We start from the raw sequence: 22485 nt of genomic DNA, 5'->3' as shown, positions 1-22485 counted from the left end.
GCAGGGCACAGTGGCTCACGCCTGTAATCCTAGCACTCTGGGAGGCTGAGGCGGGTGGATCACTCAAGGTCAGGAGTTTGAAACCAGCCTGAGCAACAGTGAGACCTGGACTCTACCAAAAAGAAATTAATTGGCCAACTAAAAATATATAGAAAAAATTAGCTGGGCATGGTGACACATGCTTGTAGTCCCAGCTACTCAGGAGGCTGAGGCTGGAGGATTGCTTGAGCCCAGGAGTTTGAGGTTGTTGTGAGCTAAGCTGATACCACAGCACTCTAGCCCGGGCAACAGAGTGAGACTCTGTCTCAAAAAAAACAAAACAACAGGCCGGGCGCGGTGGCTCACGCCTGTAATCCTAGCACTCTGGGAGGCCCAGGCGGGCGGATTGCTCAAGGTCAGGAGTTCGAAACCAGCCTGAGCAAGAGCGAGACCCCGTCTCTACTATAAATAGAAAGAAATTAATTGGCCAACTAATATATATATAGAAAAAACTAGCCGGGCATGGTGGCGCATGCCTGTAGTCCCAGCTACTCGGGAGGCTGAGGCAGTAGGATCACTTGAACCCAGGAGTTTGAGGTTGCTGTGAGCTAGGCTGATGCCATGGCACTCATTCTAGCCTGGGCAAAGTGAGACACTGTCTCAAAAAAAAACAAACAAAAAAACCAACAAATCGAAATGAGAAATCAAACAAAGAATCTAATGTAGTAATACTCAAGAAAAATCAGTACATCAATTTTTTTTTTTTCCTTTTTTTTTTCCTTTTTTTTCTTTTCTCTTTTTTTCTTTTCCTTTTCTTTTCTTTTTCTTTTTTCCTTTTTTTTCCTTTTTTTTTTCTTTTCCTTTTTTTTTCTCTTCCATTTTTGTAGGACTAAGAGGTAAATGAATAGAATAGTGCTTTCTATCCAGTCATCTCCCCTAGCCCATGTCAATGTCCCAAAGTTTAATTAACAGAACAGGGAGTACATCAATTAGATTATGAAGAGTATAGAACATTTAAAAATAACTACACGGAAAAAACAATTTTTTTTGAGACAAGAGTATTGCTCTGTCACCTGGGCTAGAGTGCCTCGGCGTCAGCAGAGCTCACAGCAACCTCAAACTCCTAGGCTCAATCAATCCTCCTGTCTCAGCCTCCCAAATAGCTGGGACTACAGACGGTGCCACCTCACTTGGCCGATTTTTTCTATTTTTAGTAGAGACAGCATCTCGACCTCCTGACCTCAAGTGATCCTCCCACTTCTACCTCTCAGAGTGCTAGGATTACAGGTGTGAGCCACCACACCCAGCCTACATGGAAAAAATTAATATTAATTTTAACTAATATTAACTCAGAAGGATGAGATGGTTAACTTTGATTTACGACAACCAACCAATTACAAAGGTTGTAGTCAGAAAAAGAAAATACATAAAATTTTAAGAGTGGTTATAATTGACAAGCCTGAGTAATTTTCCTCTTTCTATATATATTATCTTCAAAAATAAGCATGCATTTATATTTATACTAAAAAGAAATGCAAAGCCAGAGGACTTAAAAACGTCCTGGGGCACAAGCTTAGTCTAATTGCCTATATTTTCTGAATCTATGATACTCTATTTGAAAACTTATGTTGTTGAAGTCAATTTTAAAATAATGTGAAAATAACAAACATTATTAAGAGATACATTCTCTACTTATTAAAAAATGTGGGTTAAAAAAACCAAAGGTTCATAACAAAAAAGAAAAATTGCCTTCTGCTAAGAAGAAAGTTAACCAAAAGGTTACATAAAACTGCAAAACTGATAATCATCTTCTGATCTTCTGGTCATAGATCTATAGTGACATTACAGGCTGAGAGATGCAAATTTGCAAAAAGACAGCAGATCCAGAGATGCTGGGAAAAAAATCTAATACAGGTTAACCACAGATTTTCAAAAGAGGCTCTTAAATAATTTTTTCCTTCCCAGTTTAGATGTTTATATATATTTCACTTTTAAATTTATTTTAAAAAACAGATTACATTTTTCATGTTTCTTCCCTTCCCTTTGAAGTTATTTAAGTGCAATAATCCAACCTTCTTGGTGAGTTCCTAAACCAGAAACCAATGTCACTCCCACTATAGGGCCTTGTATTAATATATTGCAAGCATTCAACAGATACTAGCTAAACTGATTTATAAAGTTGCCTTTTATTTAATTTATACATATACAAATATATACATGTATAATGCAACATTATATATATATATATATAATCAGTAGACTTCATTTTGAATGGCTTTTGTCTGAAAAAACATTGCTCTAATTCTCACCAATGTTAATCTTTTTCCTGTTAAGAGATTTCAAATTAATCATCACTTTCAAAGTTACCTTCATTGTCTTTGGATCAAGTTTAGACCAATGTGTTGGAGTTGAAATTTCTTTAGCTTCCCCATCATCCTTTTCCTCTTCATCCTGATATACAAAGTTAAGAATGTAATTACTACTATGAAACCTTAAAATAAAAGTAATTTATTTTTAAAAGTCTGTTGCTGATCTGTGCAAGGTCACAAATGTTTCAGATTGTCTTCTCCTAAAGTTATTATTTAGGCAAGTCCACGTACATACATTCTACCACTTTTAACTGATCACAAAGACACTCATCAGCCAATCAAAGCCAGATCTGTGAAACACAAAAGGGTGATAAATTACAACACAAAGGATATCAGGGATGCACAAACACTGCCGGTCTCCACTAACCACACAGTGTGTGATCTTGCCCCAATTTTCAAGCCACCCAAAAACTGACTTAGTCAGACCTTTGAAATGTACCAAAGACGTTGCCACATAGCCTGAAATTTCAAAGCTCTCAGACTTGTGGTTGTCCAATTTGAAATATCCATGACTAGAACTGATGACCGTGAAAGAGAAAATTTTTTAAATTTTAGAAAATGGCAAAATGTTTAAAATGGCTTAATACTGAATCTTGTTCAACAACTGGTCCCAGATTCCAGCAACTAGACCTATGATAAAAACAAAACTCTGTGCAATTTAAGCACAACTTATTTTCCTTTGAGGTCTCAGCACTCTTAAAGTTAGCATAATAGACAGAATTTTTAAGAGAAAGGAACATACAACTATACTGCTGAAAGCTGGATTACCAGTCGCTGTTAACCAGTTATGTTCCTCCATGTGTGTTTGTTATGTAGTGTGTGATGTGCATTTGTGCCTGTGTTCCTGTGCCTGTGAGAAGCGGAAATAGAAAAAGGGATTAGCGTTCAGTGCCTGTTCTCCATCAGCCTCCTTGCGTTCACCCTGAAGCTTCTCGACCAGCTGCTGCTTGTATCCTCGGGAGAGGGTTTCCCACTCTGAGCGGGTGGGAAGGCAATGCCAAACATCCGGGAAAAATAAAACCACTGTCTCCACATGAGCTGGAACTGTACGCCCCTTGTGGGTCTCCTCAGGGCGATGGTAGCGAATCTCTGCAAAACGGTACCTGTTGCAAGGGAAGAAGCATGTTGGAAAAAAAATTCTAAAATACATTTTAAAGACCCTAGTTCACTTGTAGCACATCAAGTAAAGAAATTTTGCTGCAAGAACTTGAGGTTGGTCTAAAGAAAAAAAAATTATAGAAGCCATAGTTCCTCTTTTGGTACATTTGTACAATATTTTATTGGTTAAAAGAATATGTTCCCCTAAGGCATTTTCAAGTTTGATTATAGAGCTACCCATATTTTACAGAATACCTGAAGAAGCTGGATAGCTGTTCAGATTGCATGTGCTAAAAAAGAATATTCTCAATTAAGTCACAAGAAATACACTAAAATACACAGGACAAATAAGCCTCAAGAGAAAATATGGCTGAACAAAAAATAATCAGCAACTACATCATTTTATAACAAAAGAATTATAACGAAATGAAGTTCTCTCTTGACGATCTTCTCCAGCTATGCATGAAATGAAAAGTATTTTCAACATACATCCAACTTCCGAAGTACAGCGTAACAAACATTTAAATTTTCAGTTTATTTTGATTAGTTCTTAATCCTTTTTCCCCAAAGCATTTTGGCACCAAATAAACTTTGCTACATATGGGGATTTCTCCTTTGAGAATACCTGCATGACCAGGGGTGCTAAAATAAGGGGGGGTAAAAAGGCTGATGGACAAGAACATCTACAATAAACTATTAGGAAAATATTTCCAATCAAGAAATGAATTGGTACTTACCATTGTGTGCATACACTTAGATCAATGCCTGTCAGAGCCTTACAACAACGAATAGCAGTCTTAATCAACACAGAAGGATCTTTTTCTGGATCTGGTCCATCCAACGAAGGAGACCAGTGGCCGCCAATGGCCATAGCTTCATCCTTGCCTTTCATGCCCACTAAAAACTAATTCAAAACAAAGAATCATTTACATATATTACACAATCTGTAAATTACAAACAAAATACTTGAGAAGGAAAGGTACAAACCTTTCCAATATCATTTTTACTACCTCTGGTATCTGTCAGTCAAGGAAGAGTTCAGTTCATCGTGTTCCACACTGCATTTCAGCAATGGAATAGGATTTACACATCATAACTCATCCTTCTAAAATATTTCTTCAGATAGAGTTCTTTTAAAGAAACAAGCTATAATTTAAACTTTAACAGCATCCAAAGACACTCTGAAGTCCATTACCACTAAGATTTTACTATGATACAAATATAAAATATCACAATGTCAATTCAATAAGATACAATCTATAACAAAAACATCTACATCATTAAATTCTAGGTGCCTTAACAATAGTGAAATTCGTTATTAAACTAATTAACAAAATGAAAATGCATTTTAAGTTTTATGTATATACAGTTAGAACTAAGTAAAGTAATATATACCTAAAGTTAAAATAAATGTGTCATTTTACCTTAACAAGTCTAGCAGGATGTTGAAATCCATCTCGAAGTTCTTGTGGGTCTTCAGCAAGAGCACACGACTTATGATACAAATCTTCCATACTAGGGCTAGCCATCAGCATTACCTATTATAGTCAAATAATTCAATCCTGTCAAAAGTCTAAAGTAATGTAAAAAAATGAGAAGCACTACTAATTATCTTTACATATTATATACCTGAAATTTTTTATAATAATGGAAAGTAAAATGCTATAGCAGAAATGATATTAAATACCTTATAATTACTTAGTTTTAAAATTTCAAGGGACATTTTGTTGATCAAAAGACATCTGAAACATCTGTTGACTATATGCAATACAGTGACTATTACCCTAAAGACTAAAATTTAATGCATTCATCCCTGGGGCTATCCAAAGTCATACAACATTCCAAAAAGCTCAGTAACATCAACTATATCTTCACATTTTTATGAAGTTTAAAATGTTGTAAAAACCATAATTTCATAGCTTAAGAGGTGAGGCAAGGACAGTTAATTACTTATATAAACAAAACAGAATTAGGCAGTCATAAAAAAACCAGGTTATTTAGGTCTTCTATTAAATAACCACTTTGTAAAGATTAACTCCACATACCCTCTTATTATAAAAAACTGCTCTAAGAAATTTAAACTATATATCACAGTGGAATACAAACCTTTGCACTGTATAAGTGGTCAGCATCTGGTGGATCAAGAATGGCCATATTTTTTTCTAAGGACTCTACTTCTCTGTGCATTACATAAAAATTGCAGTAATTTCCCAGCTGAAATGGTCTTGACAAAGGGAAAGCATCCACCCATGTAAATTGAGCATCAAAAAAGTCACTAGGTATATACAAATTCTGATAACGGCGCCTTAGCTCCATCATGTCACAACTGGGACTGAAAAACAGACATAAGTAGTGAATACATAGTCTTAATATCAAAGGCTACGCAAACATTCACTCAATTCTGAAGCTAAATATAATCTGACACAGCAAAATGCTGAAAAAAAAAGAGTCAATTATTAACGAACTATAGATTTGTAGAGACATATAACAATCTTATTTTCAAATGTGTATACTCTGGCTGGGCACAGTGGTTCACGCCTATAAACCTAGGACTCTGGGAGGCCAAGGCAGGTAGTCGCTGAAAGTCAGGAGTTTGAAACCAGCCTGAACAAGAGCGAGACCCCGTCTCTACTAAAAATAGAAATTAATTGGGACAACTAAAAATATATAGAAAAAATTAGCGGGGCATGGTGGTCCATGCCTGCAGTTCCAGCTACTTGGGAGGGTGAGGCAGGACTGCTTGAGCCTAGGAGTTTGAAGTTGATGTGAGCTAGGCTGATGCCATGGCACTCTAGCCTGGGTAACAGAGTGAGACTCTGTTTCAAGAAAAAAGAAAAAAAGGCATATACTCAAAGCTTTAAAGCAGAGGTATCTGTTACCTTTTATCATTACTTTTTGTGTATAGCTTATAATTCATTAAAAAAGACCTTTAGAAATAACTTCAACGCCAGCTCCAGAAAAGATATGAATAAAAGCAGTTCTTCCTTAGTTGGAATTATGCATTATTTAAGAAAATAAGAGTTCATATAGAATGATAGAAACAAGGAATAAGTGGTACCAAATTAGTATTTCTGAGTGCCCTTCAATCAGTTTTATACAGTGTAGAAAAATATAACTTTAATTCTTTTTTTGTTTGTTAGTTTGTTTTTGAGACAGAGTCTCGCTTTGTTGCCCAGACTAGCGTGAGTGCCGTGGCATCACCCTAGCTCACAGCAACCACAAACTCCTGGGCTCAAGCGATCCTACTGCCTCAGCCTCCGGAGTAGCTGGGACTACAGGCATGCGCCACCATGCTTGGCTAATTTTTTCTATACATATTAGTTGGCCAATTAATTTCTTTCTATTTTTGGTAGAGATGGGTCTCGCTCAGGCTGGTTTCGAACTCCTGACCTCAAGCAATCTGCCCACCTCGGACTATAACTTTAATTCTTACTATACTAAGTTCCTAGATCAAGTATAATTAACATTCAAAATTATTATAAATATTTGCATTATAATTAAGGATTATATTATTATAAAATATTGGATTATCTGCACCTCCAATACACCTTCCTATGTGAATGATTAAGATCAATACCCAATTATCATGTAAAGAGAGGATAAATTTCTTGGCACTAATTTTTTTTTTTTTTAAGAAACAGAGTCTTGCTCTGTCACCCAGGTTGGAGTACAATGGTGTTATCATTGCTTATTGCCACCTGAAACTCTTGGGCTCAGGTGTTCCTCCTACCTCAGTCTACCAAATATCTAGAAATATAGACGAATACAGGATGCATGTCACTCCAGCCTGGGTGACAGAGCAAGACCCTGTTGATAACAACAAAAACAAAAAAAGTAGTTGCTGATTTGACCACAAGCAAGAGTAAATGAATACCAACTACATACAACATATTTAAGCCAAGTTACAGAAAATTTTCTTGGCATTAAGAACCTTAAATAAAATATACTGCTTTACAAGACCTAAAACTGAATATATAGAAATTTTAACATTTTATAGGCTACTATTATGAATATTACCTATTAAACTTTGTTGAAATGTAATAATATCCTCTCAGGCCACTGAAGTACACACAGTTATTTGTTCCTATGCTAAAGAGCTTTGAACAATGCTTTTAGTGATTTTCTTATTTTACTGTCAATTTGTTTTTTCCATCTGTTAATCTATGACCCAGTTGCCACTACAACCCACGATTAAGTATTGAGCATTTACAACTGCCACACACTGAGTTAAGTGCTTTAGATACATGAACTCAACCTCACAATAATTTTGCTAATTCTTATTATCTCCACTTTGCAGGTGAGGCTCAGAAATTCTGGGTAACTTGCCCATGATCTCTGACTGCAAAGGCTGAATAATATATTTAGATACATACATATATGTGTGTGTGTTATATGGGTCTATGTTTCTATTATACTACACTGACATAGCTAAACTTGAAATAATTGTTTCACTGTTGAATTACTGCTCTGTCATATACAACAGACTATATATGAACTTAAAGTTATCAATAAATCTAAATATTAAACAATTCTTTAAGGAACAACTTTATCACCCAGGAAATGTCCTTGAGGGGCTGCTTTTTCAATACTAGTAGATATCCATAATGAGGGCATAAAAATAATGTACCCTAGGCCGGGCGTGGTAGCTCACACCTGTAATCCTAGCACAGGATTACTCAAGGTCAGGAGTTTGAAACCAGCCTGAGCAAGAGAGAGACCCCTGTCTCTACTAAAACTAGAAAGAAATTAATTAGCTAACTAAAAATATATAGAAAAAATTAGCCGGGCATGGTGGTACATGCCTGTAGTCCCAGCTACTCAAGGAGGCTGTGGCAGGAGTATTGCTTGACCCAGGAGTTTGAGGTTGCTGTGAGCTGGGCTGACGCCACTATACTCTACCTGGGCAACAGAGTGAGACTCTGTCTCAAAATAAATAATAAACAAAAAAACAAACAAACAAATAAATAAATAACGCACCCTTTCAGAGAACTAATTACTACTTCAAATTGCTTATCTGCCCTTATATAAGAACACTAAATGTCAGTAAATGAATGTTGCCAAGAAAACAATTTCTACAACACTGTCCATCAATTTATGCAAAATTAGTAAATTCAATGAAATGAGAGAACAAAAGGAACATACCAATCTAAAGAAAACTTTGAAAACTGGACTGTATAACGTGGAACTACACGTCGAACTCTCCGAGGCGATCGTTCTCTCTCTCTTCGGGGAGATCTTTCCCGAGAGCGTTTCCTCTGAGGCGATCTTTCTCTGGATCTACGCCTTTCTCTCTCCCTTTCACGACTTAAAGCAAAATTTTCTACAATTACTAATATTTCTGGCATTACGAAACAGCTATTTAGTGAAATATAATAGGTAATATAAGCAAGATTCCACTATATATTTAACTTTTAAAAACTTTTGGTAAAATATACATCACATAAAATTTACCATTTCACCCTCTTTGAAGTGTATATTTATTTCAGTGGCATTAAGTGCACTCACATTACTGGTGCAGTCATCATCACCATCCACAGTATACTTTTTAAAAACACACCTTCGGTCATCTTTTCTGTTAGGCACTTGATCTCCTCTGTCATTCCTTCCTGAAAATCTGGATGGTGGATCTAACCTTCGTGCAGGTTGTGGCTGTGAAACTATACGAACAGGGGGCTGCAATAAACCAGCTTTAAAAGACAAAGAAAAAAAAATTTCACTTGTTTAAACAAAGTTCAAAAGCATAGTTAATTAGATGAACACAGACAAATAATTGGGAGTGACTAAAATTATTTACGCAATGTTAGCACAATTTATAAATTTTTAAAAGAATAGGTACTGTCTAATGAATTCTTCCTATTACTGAAAATCAAAAATTTTGTTTTGAAGTAACATAAATATTTACTTTATTTCCATATAGGATATAATCAATATAACATATCTATCTGCCTAAGTACAATTCAAACTGAAAATAATTACTGACAGATAGAAGTATTTTAAAAAGATTAACTAGGCTGGTAATGGTAGCTCATGCCTTTAACCCCAGGACTTTGGGACGCCAAGGCAGAATAGCTTGAGGCCAAGAGTTCAGATCAGCCTGAGCAACAAGTGAGACCCCATCTCTAAAAAAGAACAAAAAACATTAAATAACTAGCTGGGGGTGGTAGTACGTGCCTGTAAGTCCCATCTACTTAGGAAGCTAAAGCAGAGGTCTCCTGAGCCCAAGATTTCAAGGCTGCAATGAGTTATGATTATGCTACTGAACTCTAGCCTGGGCAACAAAGCAAGATTCTGTCTCCAAAAAAGTGAAAACAAATAAAATTTTTAAATTAAAAATCTCTGCCAGGCGCGGTGGCTCACGCCTGTAATCCTAGCACTCTGGGAGGCCGAGGCGGGTGGATTGCTCCAGGTCAGGAGTTTGAAACCAGCCTGAGCAAGAGCGAGAGCCCATCTCTACTATAAATAGAAAGAAATTAATTGGCCAACATACATATATATATAAAATTAGCCGGGCATGGTGGCGCATGCCTGTAGTCCCAGCTACTCGGGAGGCTGAGGCAGCAGGAATGCTTGAGCCTAGGAGTTTGAGGTTGCTGTAAGCTAGGCTGATGCCAAGGCACTCACTCTAGCCTGGGAAACAAAGTGAGACTCTGCCTCAAAAAAAAAAAAAAAAAAAAATTAAAAATCTCTGAAATAGATAAAACAATATCATAGAAAATAAGAAACACAAGAATACAGAATAAATAACTTTATATTTCTTTACTGATAACATAAAAGAGATTCACCATATCTCTCCTAGATAATACTTTTTTAACATCAGTCTATGATAATAATATTAATTCCCAGTATGAAGCCTAGTAAGGTACTCATCTGAATTACTCCTCTGGACTTTTAGCAGGAAAAATATTTCTCAACTACTATGTTTCCTAAAAATTTAATTCAATATGAGTCTCTGAATTTTTTTTTTTTTTTTTTTTTTTTTGAGACAGAGTCTCACTTTGTTGCTCAGTCTAGAGTGAGTTCCGTGGCGTCAGCCTAGCTCACAGCAACCTCAATCTCCTGGGCTCAAGCGATCCTCCTGCCTCAGCCTCCCAAGTAGCTGGGACTACAGGCATGCGCCACCATGCCCTGCTAATTTTTTCTATATATAATAGTTGGCCAATTAATTTCTTTTTTAATTTTATAGTAGAGACGGGGTCTCGCTCTTGCTCAGGCTGGTTTCGAACTCCTGACCTCAAGCAATCTGCCCGCCTCTGCCTCCCAGAGTGCTAGGATTACAGGCATGAGCCCACTGTGCCTGGCCCTGATTTTTTATTATGAATGGAAAATGTGTGTCAGCAGGATTCTTATGCTTCTTGATGCTTGTAATGTCAGTATCATCTCAGAAATATATAGGAAGCTTTCAACTTAATAACACCCTCAATGGGACATCTCAAGTAAGAAAGAAGTATACCAGAAAAGAACATAGGAGTCAGCCTGAAAATATTCCCACTATAATTGTCTATGAATGGACAATTAAACCATCAAAAAGAAAAATAAATGAGTATAAAACAATGAATAAATAAGAATCCAGAGGCCACAGTGATAACAGACAACTGAGCAAGAAAGAAAAAAAAAAACTCATTAGTACACTGGAGATGAGTTTTACCACTAACTCCTTACCCTGCAAATTGGTAAAGGGAATTCCCCAGTTTAAAAAAAGGGAAAGCTCTTCTCTGCCAAACAGTGATAGTTATTAGTGACCATAAAAAGGATGACAGGTTGTGGTGGCTCATGCCTGTAACACTAGCACTCTGGGAGGCCAAGGCAAGAGGATTGCTTGAGCTCAGGAATTTGAGATCAGCTTGAGTGAGAGTGAGACCCTGTCTCTACTAAAAATAGAAAAAATTAGCTGGTCGTGGTGATGTGGCTCTGTAGTCCCAGCTATATGGGAGGCCTTTAAAAATCACAAACACCATTTTCAACTAAAAGACCACACAAAACCAGGCCACGGGCCAAATCTAAGGGTTATGGTTTGCCAACCCCTGATCTATAGACATTAAATCAAAGATTTCTTCTATACAATAATATATTTACACAGTACCAAAGTATTATCCACAGATTATTTGTACATGGAAAAAGATTCCTTTACAATGAAGGGATCTATGGCCATCATTTTGTCTGAGTAATCAAACGTAGCATCAATAATAGCTGAACAACTGACAACATACACTTCCTAACATGATATAAGATAAACTACAAAGCATAACCTATATGTAATGTATTATTGCCAAAAGCCTTTAAACTAATCTTCTAGTTTATAGTTTATAAGGCAGATAGAGGAAAAAGGTAAAAACACCACAAGGTTTTAAAAGAAATCCATAGGACTAAACATTCCATAAGAACCTACAAGTCAACTGGCCCAATTTCTTCAAAAGGTCAATGACATAAAGAATGAAAGAAAAAAACTGGTGAGCTACTCTAGAATAAAAAGGATTAAAGAATACAACCTAATATAATGCATGAAACTTGACCAATTTTTTTGTTCAGGAAACAAAAAAACCTTAAAAGTTATTTGGGGACCAACTGGGAGATATGAATATAAAATGGGATATTTAAATAATTTTCTTAAGCCAGGCACAGTGGCTCACACCTGTAATCCTAGCACTCTGGGAGGCCTAGGCTGGGCGGATTGCTCAAGGTCAGGAGTTCGAAACCAGCCTGAACAAGAGCGAGACCCCATCTCTACTATAAATAGAAAGAAATTTATTGGCCAACTAATATATAGAGAAAAAATTAGCCAGGCATGATGGCTCATGCCTGTAGTCCCAGCTAGTCGGGAGGCTGAGGCAGTAGGATTGCTTGAGCCCAGGAGTTTGAGGTTGCTGTGAGCTAGGCTGACGCCACAGCACTCACTCTGGCCTCGGCAACAAAGAGAGACTCTGCCTCAAAAATAAATAAATAAATAAATAAATAAATAAATTTCTTAGATATGACAATAGATTGTATTAACACAGGAAAACATTTTTTAAGAAGCTCATGCTTAAGTATTCAGAGATAAAATGTCTTAATACCTGCTACTTCAAACAATTAAGCAAAAAATGTATATATTTATATACATAGGTATGCAGACAAATATGGTAAAATGTTAACAATTACTCAAGGTAGTAAGTTACAAGCAGTCATACTGTTCTTCCAACTTTTCTGTATACTTAAAAAATTTTCAGCTGTGGCTCATGCCTGTAATCCTAGCACTCTGGGAGGCCGAGGCGGGCTGATTGCTCGAGGTCAGGAGTTCGAAACCAGCCTGAGCAAGAGCAAGACCCCGTCTCTACTATAAATAGAAAGAAACTAATTGGCCAACTAATATATATAGAAAAATTAGCCGGGCATGGTGGCACATGCCTGTAGTCCCAGCTACTCGGGAGGCTGAGGCAGGAGGATCACCTGAGCCCAGGAGTTTGAGGTTGCTGTGAGCTAGGCTGACGCCACGGCACTCACTCTAGCTTGGGCAACAAAGCGAGACTCTGTCTCAAAAAAAAAAAAAAAAATTTTCATGATAAAAATTTTGGGGAAAGAACTAACTTATGAATAGTTCTTACATTAAGTTATACAATGTGTTGGGGGGGAGTTATACAATGCCATCTAAAGATCTATGGATTAGAATTGTTGAAGGATTCTAGCTACCAAGTTCCTTGTTCCCTACCCTTCTAGCAACTTATCCTTACCATACCCCCAACTCCACTGAAATCAACCCCATCCTATCACACCTTTTCTCCTTTGCATTTTATTTTTATCCTACTCTCATTGCTCCTGTCAATTATCTACAAAGCCCATGGAACACATCACCACCAAAAACACTGGTTCCTTGAACCTTCCCACAGAAACTATTATCTCTTCTTGAGACAGTGGCTGGGGGAAAAAGGTATTTAAGTCCCAATTCACAACTGGAAAATAGAACCTCTTAGGAAGAACACGAGAAAGAAAAAAATCAAAAATTACACTATGAAAGGCCTGATACCTGGAAGAAACAAGAAACTTAAAAACAATTTGGTATTACCTAATAAGTTTATGATACACATAATCCTCACACCCAGCAATTCCATTCAAAGATATATACCTTTCAGAAAGTCATTCACATTGACCCTGTAAACACATATGAGAACATACACACCAGCATTTTCAGAAATCCAAAACTAGAAACAATCCAAATGTTTACAAAAACAGAAACAACTGTATTCATACAACAGAATACTATGCGACAATGAAAATTAAAAAACTAAAGCCACATGGAATAAAGTTATGAAAAACTTTATATATGTATTTTTAGTTTGCCAATTAATTTCTCTCTATTTTTAGTAGAGAAGGAGGTCTCGCTCTTGCTCAGGCTGGTCTTGAACTCCTGACTTTGAGCGAGCCCTCCCAGAGTGCTAGGATTACAGATGGAAGCAATCGCAACCAGCCCATAATTACATTCTTTAAATGCCAATTGAGTAGACGTCTATAATCTAAGGCTATCATTTTAAACACCGTTTAAACATGTCCAGCATATCAAAATAAAACATTTTGCAAAGAAAAATTTAAAGCTCAACTCATTCATCAGATCCACTATGGTTCAGTAAATAAAGCAGCAGACTCTACATGTATATAAAATGTTTTTGGTATGTTTATAAGAAATAAGTCTCAAAAACATATTCTTTTATTACAGACAAGACACGAAAAAGAGCTGACTGCAGTGGCTCATGCCTGTAATCTCAGCAACCCAGGAGAATGGCCTTTGGCCAGGATTTTAAGACCAGCCTAGGCAACACAGTAAGATTCTATCTCTGGAAAAAGTAAACAAAAATTAGCCCAGCATGGTGGTACACACCTGTAGTCCCAGCTACTTGGGAGGCTAAGTCAGGAGGATCCCTTTAGCCCAAGAGTTCAAGGCTGTAGTAAGGTATGATTGAGCCAGTAAGTACATTTCAGCCTCGATGACAAAGCAAAGCCCTGTCTCTTCAAAAAAAAAAAAAAAAAAAAAAATAATAATAATAATAATAATAAAAGATCAGGCACGGTGGCTCATGCCTGTAATCCTAGCACTCTGGGAAGCCAAGGTGGACGGATCCCCGTTTGAGCTAAGGAGTTCAAGACCAGCCTGAGCAAGAGCGAGACCCCGTCTCTACTAAAAATAGAAAGAAATTATTGGCCAACTAAAAATATATAGAAAAAATTAGCTGGGCATCGTGGCACATGCCTGTAGTACCAGCTACTCAGGAGGCTGAGGCAGGATCGCTTGAGCCCAGGAGTTTGAAGTTGCTGTGAGCTAGGCTGACGCCATGGCACTCTAGCCAGGGCAACAGAGTGAGACTCTGTCTCAAAAAATATATATATATATACCAAAAATGGGACAGGGGATTAATAGATTTGACATTTGTTTTAGGTCAACATAGAAGACATCATTGAGTTTATTTTTTAAGGGCAATAAAATAAAAATACTTCCATATAGATGCAGAAATAGAGTTGTTCTATTAAGGATTTTAAAGTTTCAAGTTGTTTTCTGGAAGTCCTGGCCGTTTTTGTCATTAAAAGCATATTGTTGTTATTTTAACAACTAAAGAATTACATATTAGTCTGAAAAAGAAGCAAAGATACCTTTCTGCTGTGGTTGCTGTAATAAGGGCTGTGGCTGAGTCTGCAACAGTGGTGTAATAGAAGCTGCTGAAATCTGTGCCTGCAGCAGAGACTGGGGCTGGGGCTGAGCCTGAACACCAAATGTTGTCTGTGGTGCAATTGGCTGAAGTACAGCAGGAGGAGTCTTCAATAAAGGTTGGGTTTGGGACTGATTCTTAACAAAAAATAAAGAAATAAAATTTTAAAAACAGGAAGAAAAATCTTTGTGTATTATAAGACTCAAGTATCAAGTTTCTATAATACCTAACTCAGTATTTTACGTACCTGATTTGGTAGTGTTTGAATTCTTTGTGCATTCCATTTAAAAGGCATATTAGGATTATAAGTAGCTTCAACCAATACTCTGTCACCCACTTGGGGGGTTTTCCCTTTGACAGCACTGCAAAAAAAAAAAAAAACAGGAAAAGAAAAAATAGTTAAAGTCATTCTCTCAATAAGCACATACTTAGTATTTCACAGCAAATTATATCTAGACAGGTGTGGTGGTGCACACCTGTAACTCCAGCTACTTGAAAAGCTGAGGTAGAAGAATGGCTTGAGCCCAGGAGTTTGAGACCTGCCTGGGCAATATGGCAAGATCCCATCTCAAAAATAAAATAAAATATTGGCCAGGCGCAGTGGCTCAGCCTGTAATCCTAGCACTCTGGGAGCCAGAGGCGGGCAGATTGCACGAGGTCATGAGTTCGAAACCAGCCTGAGCAAGAGTAAGACCCCATCTCTACTATAAATAGGAAGAAAATTAATTGGCCAACTAATATATATAGAAAAAAAATTAGCTGGGCATGGTGGCACATGCCTGTAGTCCCAGCTACTCGGGAGGCTGAGGCAGGAGGATTGCTTGAACCCAGGAGTTTGAGGTTGCTGTGAGCTAGGCTGGCGCCACAGCACTCACTCTAGCCTGGGCAACAAAGTGACACTGTCTCAAAATAAATAAATAAATAAATAGAATAAAATATTAAACTATATCTAAAATGGAAGTCTGGCAATCTCTTTTTAGAAGTAGATATATCTCCTAGACTCACTTCAGAAATGATCATGTTTCACTTTCTGCATACAAACACAAAGTTTGAAGTGAAAAAACACATGACTACTTAAACTTCCAACCTCACTACAAGTCTGCCCAAGAATATTGTGAGAAATGCCACGTAACACCTATAAAATATTTATAAAGAATTTTCTAAGGGCCAGGCGCGGTGGCTCAAGTCTATAATCCTAGCACTCTGGGAGGCTGAGGCAGGCGGAAGTCAGGAGTTCAAAATCAGCCTAAGCAAGAGCGAGACCCTGTCTCTACTATAAATAGAAAGTAATTAATTGGCCAACTAAAAATATATAGAGAAAAAATTAGCCGGGCATGTTGGCACATGCCTGTACTCCCAGCTACTTGGGAGGCTGAGGCAAGAGGATTGCTTGAGCCCAGGAGTTTGAGGTTGCTGTGAGCTAGGCTGATGCCACAGCACTCTATCCTTGACAACAGATTGAGATTTTGTCTCAAAAAAAAAAAAAAAAAAGAAAAGAATTTTCCTTAAACTAGTTTGTTCAATAATAAGATATATTTAATTATATTCTCCATCAAAATAGGTCACAAGTACAAATATAATATAAACTAAATGATAAAAACAGTAAATTATTTATGCCTTTATGGGTCTTACAAAAAAATAAAGAAAATTAAAGCTAAATTCAAATCTTTGTCATGATTAAGCAGGTGGTTTGTGCTAAATGCAAGAAGCCATCTGACAAAACAGAATAAAGTTTACCTAAGCTGAAAGAACACATCTTCATCCACAAATCCAAATGTATCATGTAGCTTTGTAACGACCCCTGTGAAAACACGCTGCTTCTGAGGCTGGGTTTGTTGCTGACTGGACCTTGGTGTTGGATATGATACAGTTATCTGTGCTGTAGGCTGAGGAGTGGACAGGCTAAGGCTTGTCGGCAGTGCAACAGCTGGCTATAGAAAAAAAAAAAACAACAACATCAGATTATGGTAATGATTTGAAATTGTCTAAGAGTTTAAAATGACTACTTAAAACTAACCCAGAATGTGAAAAAAAAATAATTCATATAAAGTTAGAAAATAAACATATAATCTTCAAAGTGAGAATCAAGCCTGAAAAATTGTAAATTATTTTCAATCTATTTCATCATAAAGTTTCTTTAATTAAGTGTTTTCTTGGGTTTCTTAAGGAAAAAAAGGTACCATCGTGCAAGGAGCTTAAAAATCATTGTCACAGTGCCTATTTTAATCCCCTCTTAGAAATTCAAAATCCATGCTAGCATTATAAAGGATCAGGCAATTTCTAAATATAGCAAAAGAACTCAACATTTCTTAAACTTTGACCACAAAATTATTTTCTCATGAAATTTCTTTAATATCTTAAGATAGTAATGCTTTATGGGCACACTTTGGGAAATGCAGTCCTAAAAAAAGAAATTTCTACAGCTTTTCTACTTTATTTGGAAATTCTGATGAGAAGTGAAAATATGAGATAGGTGTTAGTCAATTTCAGTTCTTTAATAAAAACAGAGTAAGGCTGATTTCTCAACTGATGTATACTTTATTTGTTTAAAAAAAATAAGAGATTCAAGACCAAAAAAGTAGAAAAGGTCATACAGTGAATAACTTCTTTCCTATCCCTTTTCCTCAGCTACCCAGTTCCTAACCATGAAATAACCACTGTCACCAGTTATTATTATAGAGCCCCCTGGAAATGTTTTATTCAAGTATGTACATACAGATAAAGAGACAGATCCCCTTCTCCTTCCTCTTATATAAATGGAAGCTCATAATACATTACTTTTCTTCTTCATATTATCTGGAATAACATTCCATATCTGTACACAAAGAGGTTCTGCGGCTTTTTTAACACCGCATAGCATTTCGTTCTATGTACAACCAGGAGTCAGTCAACTATGGCCCATGGGCAAAATATAGCCCACAGCCTGTTGCTATACAGTTTGTATCCTGAGAATCCTATTTATGCTTTTCAAAGAGTTATAAAAACAGAATATGTGACAGAGACTGTAAGTGCTCCAGAAAGCCTAAGGTAGCATTATATATCAAAAGTTCAAAACTGGCAAGGAATGGTGGCTCATGCCTATAATCCTAGCACTTTTGGAGGCTGAAGCTGGAGGAAGACTTGAGGACAAGAGTTCCAGATCAGCCTGAGCAACATAGCAAGACTCTATTTCTACGGGTGGTGGTGGGAGGGTGTTGAGGGGGGAAATACAAATATCAGCCAGGCATGGTGGCGTGAGCCTGTAGTACTAGCTACTCCAGAGGCTGAGGATGAGGATCAGTGTGGTCCAGGAGTTTGAGACTACAGTGAGCTATGGTGATGCCACTGCACTCTAGCCTGGCCAACAGAACAAGACCTTATATCCAAAAAAAGAGAAAAAAAAAGTTCAAAACTTTTTAATATTGTTTAAAAATTAAGATAACATACACAATAATTTCATCTGCTGAGGACGAGGTAAAAAAAAATAATAACATTAAAAAAAACTCCTAAAATATTAGCTACAAAAAAAGCAAAAGCAAAAATATTCAGTTTAAAATAAAACCTCATATTTATTCAAACTATATCACAGATGGACTTGAAACAAAAAAGCATAAAAGAAAAAAGGAGCACACCTTCCATCTTTATTTAGCATTATATTGCTTAAGTATTATATGAATCTAATAAGTATCTTTCAACCACGAAAGAAAAACTAGAATAGGAATAAAATTTTATGGTTCAGTCGGATATCCAAAAGAAATAAAGTAACACCAAACTGACCTGCGTTAAGAGGGTCTGCTGGGGTTGCTGTAACTGAAAATAGGAAAAAAAATACATAAAAAAAAAGGAAAAAGATCAATCAGAATTGTTGTTTCAGAGATAATTTATAAAAGGAAAAATTCCTATTAAATAGCTTTATTTTTAAGTAAAATGTGAAAACTAACAAAAGTCATTAGGTATAAGATTTTCTACAACTATTTCTAACAACTGAAGACCATATATGTACGTAACTCATTCACTAATAGGCGCTTAGTTACATTTAATAAAAAACTGAAAACTTGATTTTTTTGTTGTTATTTCATATGAATAACACCCACAATAACACCCCACAAGTACCTAAAAGTAAAGATTTCTGGTTCCCCAATATGCTACAGAAATGATTCAATATCATCACTATGTTATTTGTATCAAAAAAAATCACTGGTCATCTAATTCATATATATCCCCTAAAATGGACTCTTGATGGTCAGACTTGCCACAGGCATGGGGACTATGAAGGACCACACACTTTGCCCATGTTTTTCTGGCAATAGCAAATTGTGCCATTACAAGAAAGTAAAAGGAATTGGTGTGAGGGGGGAAATTTAAAAACTCTAGAATATAAACTTGAATTAGGCTAAGACAAAAAAACCTATATTAAGTTTTTTGGTTTTTGTAGAGAGACAAGGTCTTACTATGTTGCCCAAGCCAGTCTCAAACTCCTGGCCTCAAGTGGTCCTCTTGCCTCAGCCTCCCACACAAAGTGCTGGGATTATAGTTGTGAGCCACTGCTCCTCCCCCAAAATTTTTAGAGGCACCTGTCCTACAATGAGGTTCTAATTCAAAACACTCAGTTTACCTGGAGTCACCATATATTAGAGGTAAAATCAGACCAGAATACCATTTTTCTAAAAGTACAGAACAACTGAATAATGCCATTGTTAAGGCAAGAATGAGTAATGCCATTTTCATATAGTTTGACCTAAATCATTATAATTTTAATAACATTTTATAAGAGTAAAATAAGTCTAAGAGTATTTTGAAAACAAGATAGTTGACTTTGAAATCTCTTGCCAGTATTTTAAATTTTAAAGCAATTACTATTGGAATACTATAATGCTGAGGGAAAATGCAATGCTTCTGAAGCCTCAAAGGGCTTAAGCCAAGAATGAAAGTAGGCCACAGATCTAGGGACAAGAGCTTATGGATTGAGAAGCCTCATGTTCCTCTATACTTCTTTGAATCAAGTTTTTGGTCCCTATCTTTTTCATTCCTTTTTCCTTTCCTGAATGCTGTATGTTCCTAAAACTTCCTAATGGCACCAGAAAGGACTGAAGATCACCTCCTAGCCGTGGATAAGCTTAGAATGGGCACTTAGACTACAGCTTATCTAGATTCCACCAAGGCAAACTCTCTTTTCCTTTACAATCTTCTCCTGGGGTTCTTTTTTTTTAAACCTCTTCCAACCAACATAGATGTAAGACCTTGAGGAAAATGATTACAGTATGAGTCTAAGGAAAAAGAGCCAAAGAAACTGCTTTATGTCTAAATCAGGAGTTTTCAGATTATTCAACTATGCCTTGGGAGCAGGGGTGTGAACTACAAGGGGAGGCTCTCCCATTTTCAACAACTCTATCTTAGTATGTTATATATAAGATTTCCATACAATTTTATTTTATTTTTTTTATTATTTTTACTTTCTTTTTTTTTTTTTTTTTTGAGACACAGTCTCACTTGTTGCCCAGGTTATAGTGAGTGCCGTGGCGTCAGCCTAGCTCACAGCAACCTCAAACTCCTGGGCTCAAGTAATCCTTCTGCCTCAGCCTCCCGAGTAGCTGGGACTACAGGCATGTGCCACCATGCCCGGCTGATTTTATATATATATATTAGTTGGCCAATTAATTTCTTTCTATTTATAGTAGAGACGGGGTCTCGCTTTTGCTCAGGCTGGTTTTGAACTCCTGACCTCGAGCAATCTACCCGCCTCAGCCTCCCAGAGTGCTAGGATTACAGGCGTGAGCCACCGCGCCCGGCCTATTTTTACTTTTTAATAATTTTTAATTTTTATCATTTTTTTTGGTAGGACTGGAACTAAAACCATCAGATCCATACAATTTTAGTAATAAAATAACAAGCGGAGGTTCTACTGCTTTAAAAAAATAAAGGATAAAAAACAATGGCCTATATAGAATTTAGGCTACAAGCACAAAAAGGAGCTTTTCATTTTCACATGTGGTCTAGTTCAGCAGAGTTGGCCTACAGGTTCCAGAAAGGAGTAAAGGGCCAGACTCAGTAATAGAGTGGTTCTTTCCAGATTATCCTCTGCATACTTTCTTAGAAATATGTGACTAAGACTGGGTGCTAGTTGAGAATCTAGGTTTTTAGGACCACTCCCATATCCCCATTGCCCTTGGAGACATTCCTTTTTTCCTACCTCATTTACCTCATACCCTCCCAAAGAATTCATTTCATACATTAAGGTAGCTGGTAAAAAAAAAAATCTACATCAATTGACCTTTGGAACAAATGGCTATTTTATATGAGTTTTTAATATGGAAAATATAAACTAACCTGTTGCTGCACACTATACAAGGCCTGCTGAGGTTGGGAATATTGCTGAAAGATTAAAAAAAGATTTTTGAAAAACAAATATTTTTATTCATTCTCAAAAAGTAGTGCATATATAGAAATACATAAAATTACACTAAACAGAAATTTTCTTGAAGCTAAACTTCACCTAAAATAAACAAAATGGTAATTACTTATACTCTGGGATCCATCAAGAACTGAATTTTGTTCAAATAAGTAAGATATAAGAACTGTCTAATTTAAGAACTTAAGAATTTTTATTATTCCACTATACTTCTCTATATGTGCTGCGCATATATAATTTTCATCCCCTGAAAAAAACAATAAGCATAATAAAAACCCACAATGTTATAAGACAGACAATGCCAGGGAAGAAGAAGAGAAAAAGATTATTAGAAGATTTATTTTAAAGTAAAATATAAAAAACAAATAAAACAAACAAACAAAAATCCCCACAATTCTTCATTATTTATAAAATGGTCACAACCTTGGCTACTCAGACAGATTTTATAAAGTTTTCTACAATCACAAAATAAAACCTAGTAAAGATTCACCTGTTGCAATGCAGCTGCTGCAGCTGCAGCTTGTTGCTGCAAAGCTGCAGTTTGAGTTAACTGATAGTTTGCTGGGGTTTGTGTGGTAAGGCCTGCTGCCGCCAGTGCAGTTTGCTGTGTATAAATGGTTGGAGATGCTCCAAGGAGTGACGGCTGCTGAACACCCAGTGCAGCTAAAATGACATTAAAAAGAGAAGGAAAAAAATCAAGATTATTAAGAATATAAAAGAATATAAAATCAGTATACTGAAGAAACATCTGTACTTCAATGTTCATTGTAACATTATTCACAATCTTCGAGATGTGGAATCTTATAAAAATACACTTAGCATAAGATCTAGTGTGATACCATGATAGGGCAACTAGAGTTAACTATAATTTATTGTGTATTTTGAATAACTAGAAGAGTGAAATTAGAATGCTTCTAACAAAAAGAAATGATAAATGCTTGATGTGATGGCTATCCCAATTACTCAGATTTGATCATTATAC

General features: G+C 36.4%; 1 protein-coding gene, 1 non-coding gene and 1 pseudogene across 5 annotated transcripts in view; all 3 read right to left on the bottom strand.

Moving 5' to 3' along the window:
* Positions 1–22485, bottom strand: part of CCAR1 (cell division cycle and apoptosis regulator 1) — a 61742-nt gene that overhangs the window by 27855 nt on the left and 11402 nt on the right. For 3 of the 4 annotated variants that reach the window (XM_076010051.1, XM_076010050.1, XM_076010049.1), the window contains exons 3-15: positions 21994–22166; positions 21422–21466; positions 18872–18904; positions 16853–17046; positions 15363–15477; positions 15060–15252; positions 9004–9133; positions 8589–8750; positions 5553–5778; positions 4871–4984; positions 4184–4350; positions 3241–3451; positions 2347–2430 (exon numbers count right to left, since the gene is read on the bottom strand). In XM_076010051.1, the coding sequence (XP_075866166.1) occupies positions 2347–2430; positions 3241–3451; positions 4184–4350; positions 4871–4984; positions 5553–5778; positions 8589–8750; positions 9004–9133; positions 15060–15252; positions 15363–15477; positions 16853–17046; positions 18872–18904; positions 21422–21466; positions 21994–22166 (1847 nt within the window). The remainder of the gene's footprint in view (positions 1–2346; positions 2431–3240; positions 3452–4183; positions 4351–4870; positions 4985–5552; positions 5779–8588; positions 8751–9003; positions 9134–15059; positions 15253–15362; positions 15478–16852; positions 17047–18871; positions 18905–21421; positions 21467–21993; positions 22167–22485) is intronic. The other variant, XM_076010052.1, reaches the window with a different exon arrangement.
* Positions 859–1000, bottom strand: LOC142875810 (uncharacterized; annotated as a pseudogene).
* On the bottom strand, positions 4481–4545 carry LOC142875821 (small nucleolar RNA SNORD98). The gene has a single exon (XR_012923103.1). It is a non-coding gene; the product is annotated as a small nucleolar RNA SNORD98 (small nucleolar RNA).

The sequence above is a fragment of the Microcebus murinus genome, chromosome 14, assembly GCF_040939455.1.
Source record: "Microcebus murinus isolate Inina chromosome 14, M.murinus_Inina_mat1.0, whole genome shotgun sequence".
Taxonomy (NCBI): Eukaryota; Metazoa; Chordata; class Mammalia; order Primates; family Cheirogaleidae; genus Microcebus; species Microcebus murinus.
The sequence above is the reverse complement of the archived record's forward strand: the minus strand, read 5'-3'. Positions and strand labels throughout refer to the sequence as shown.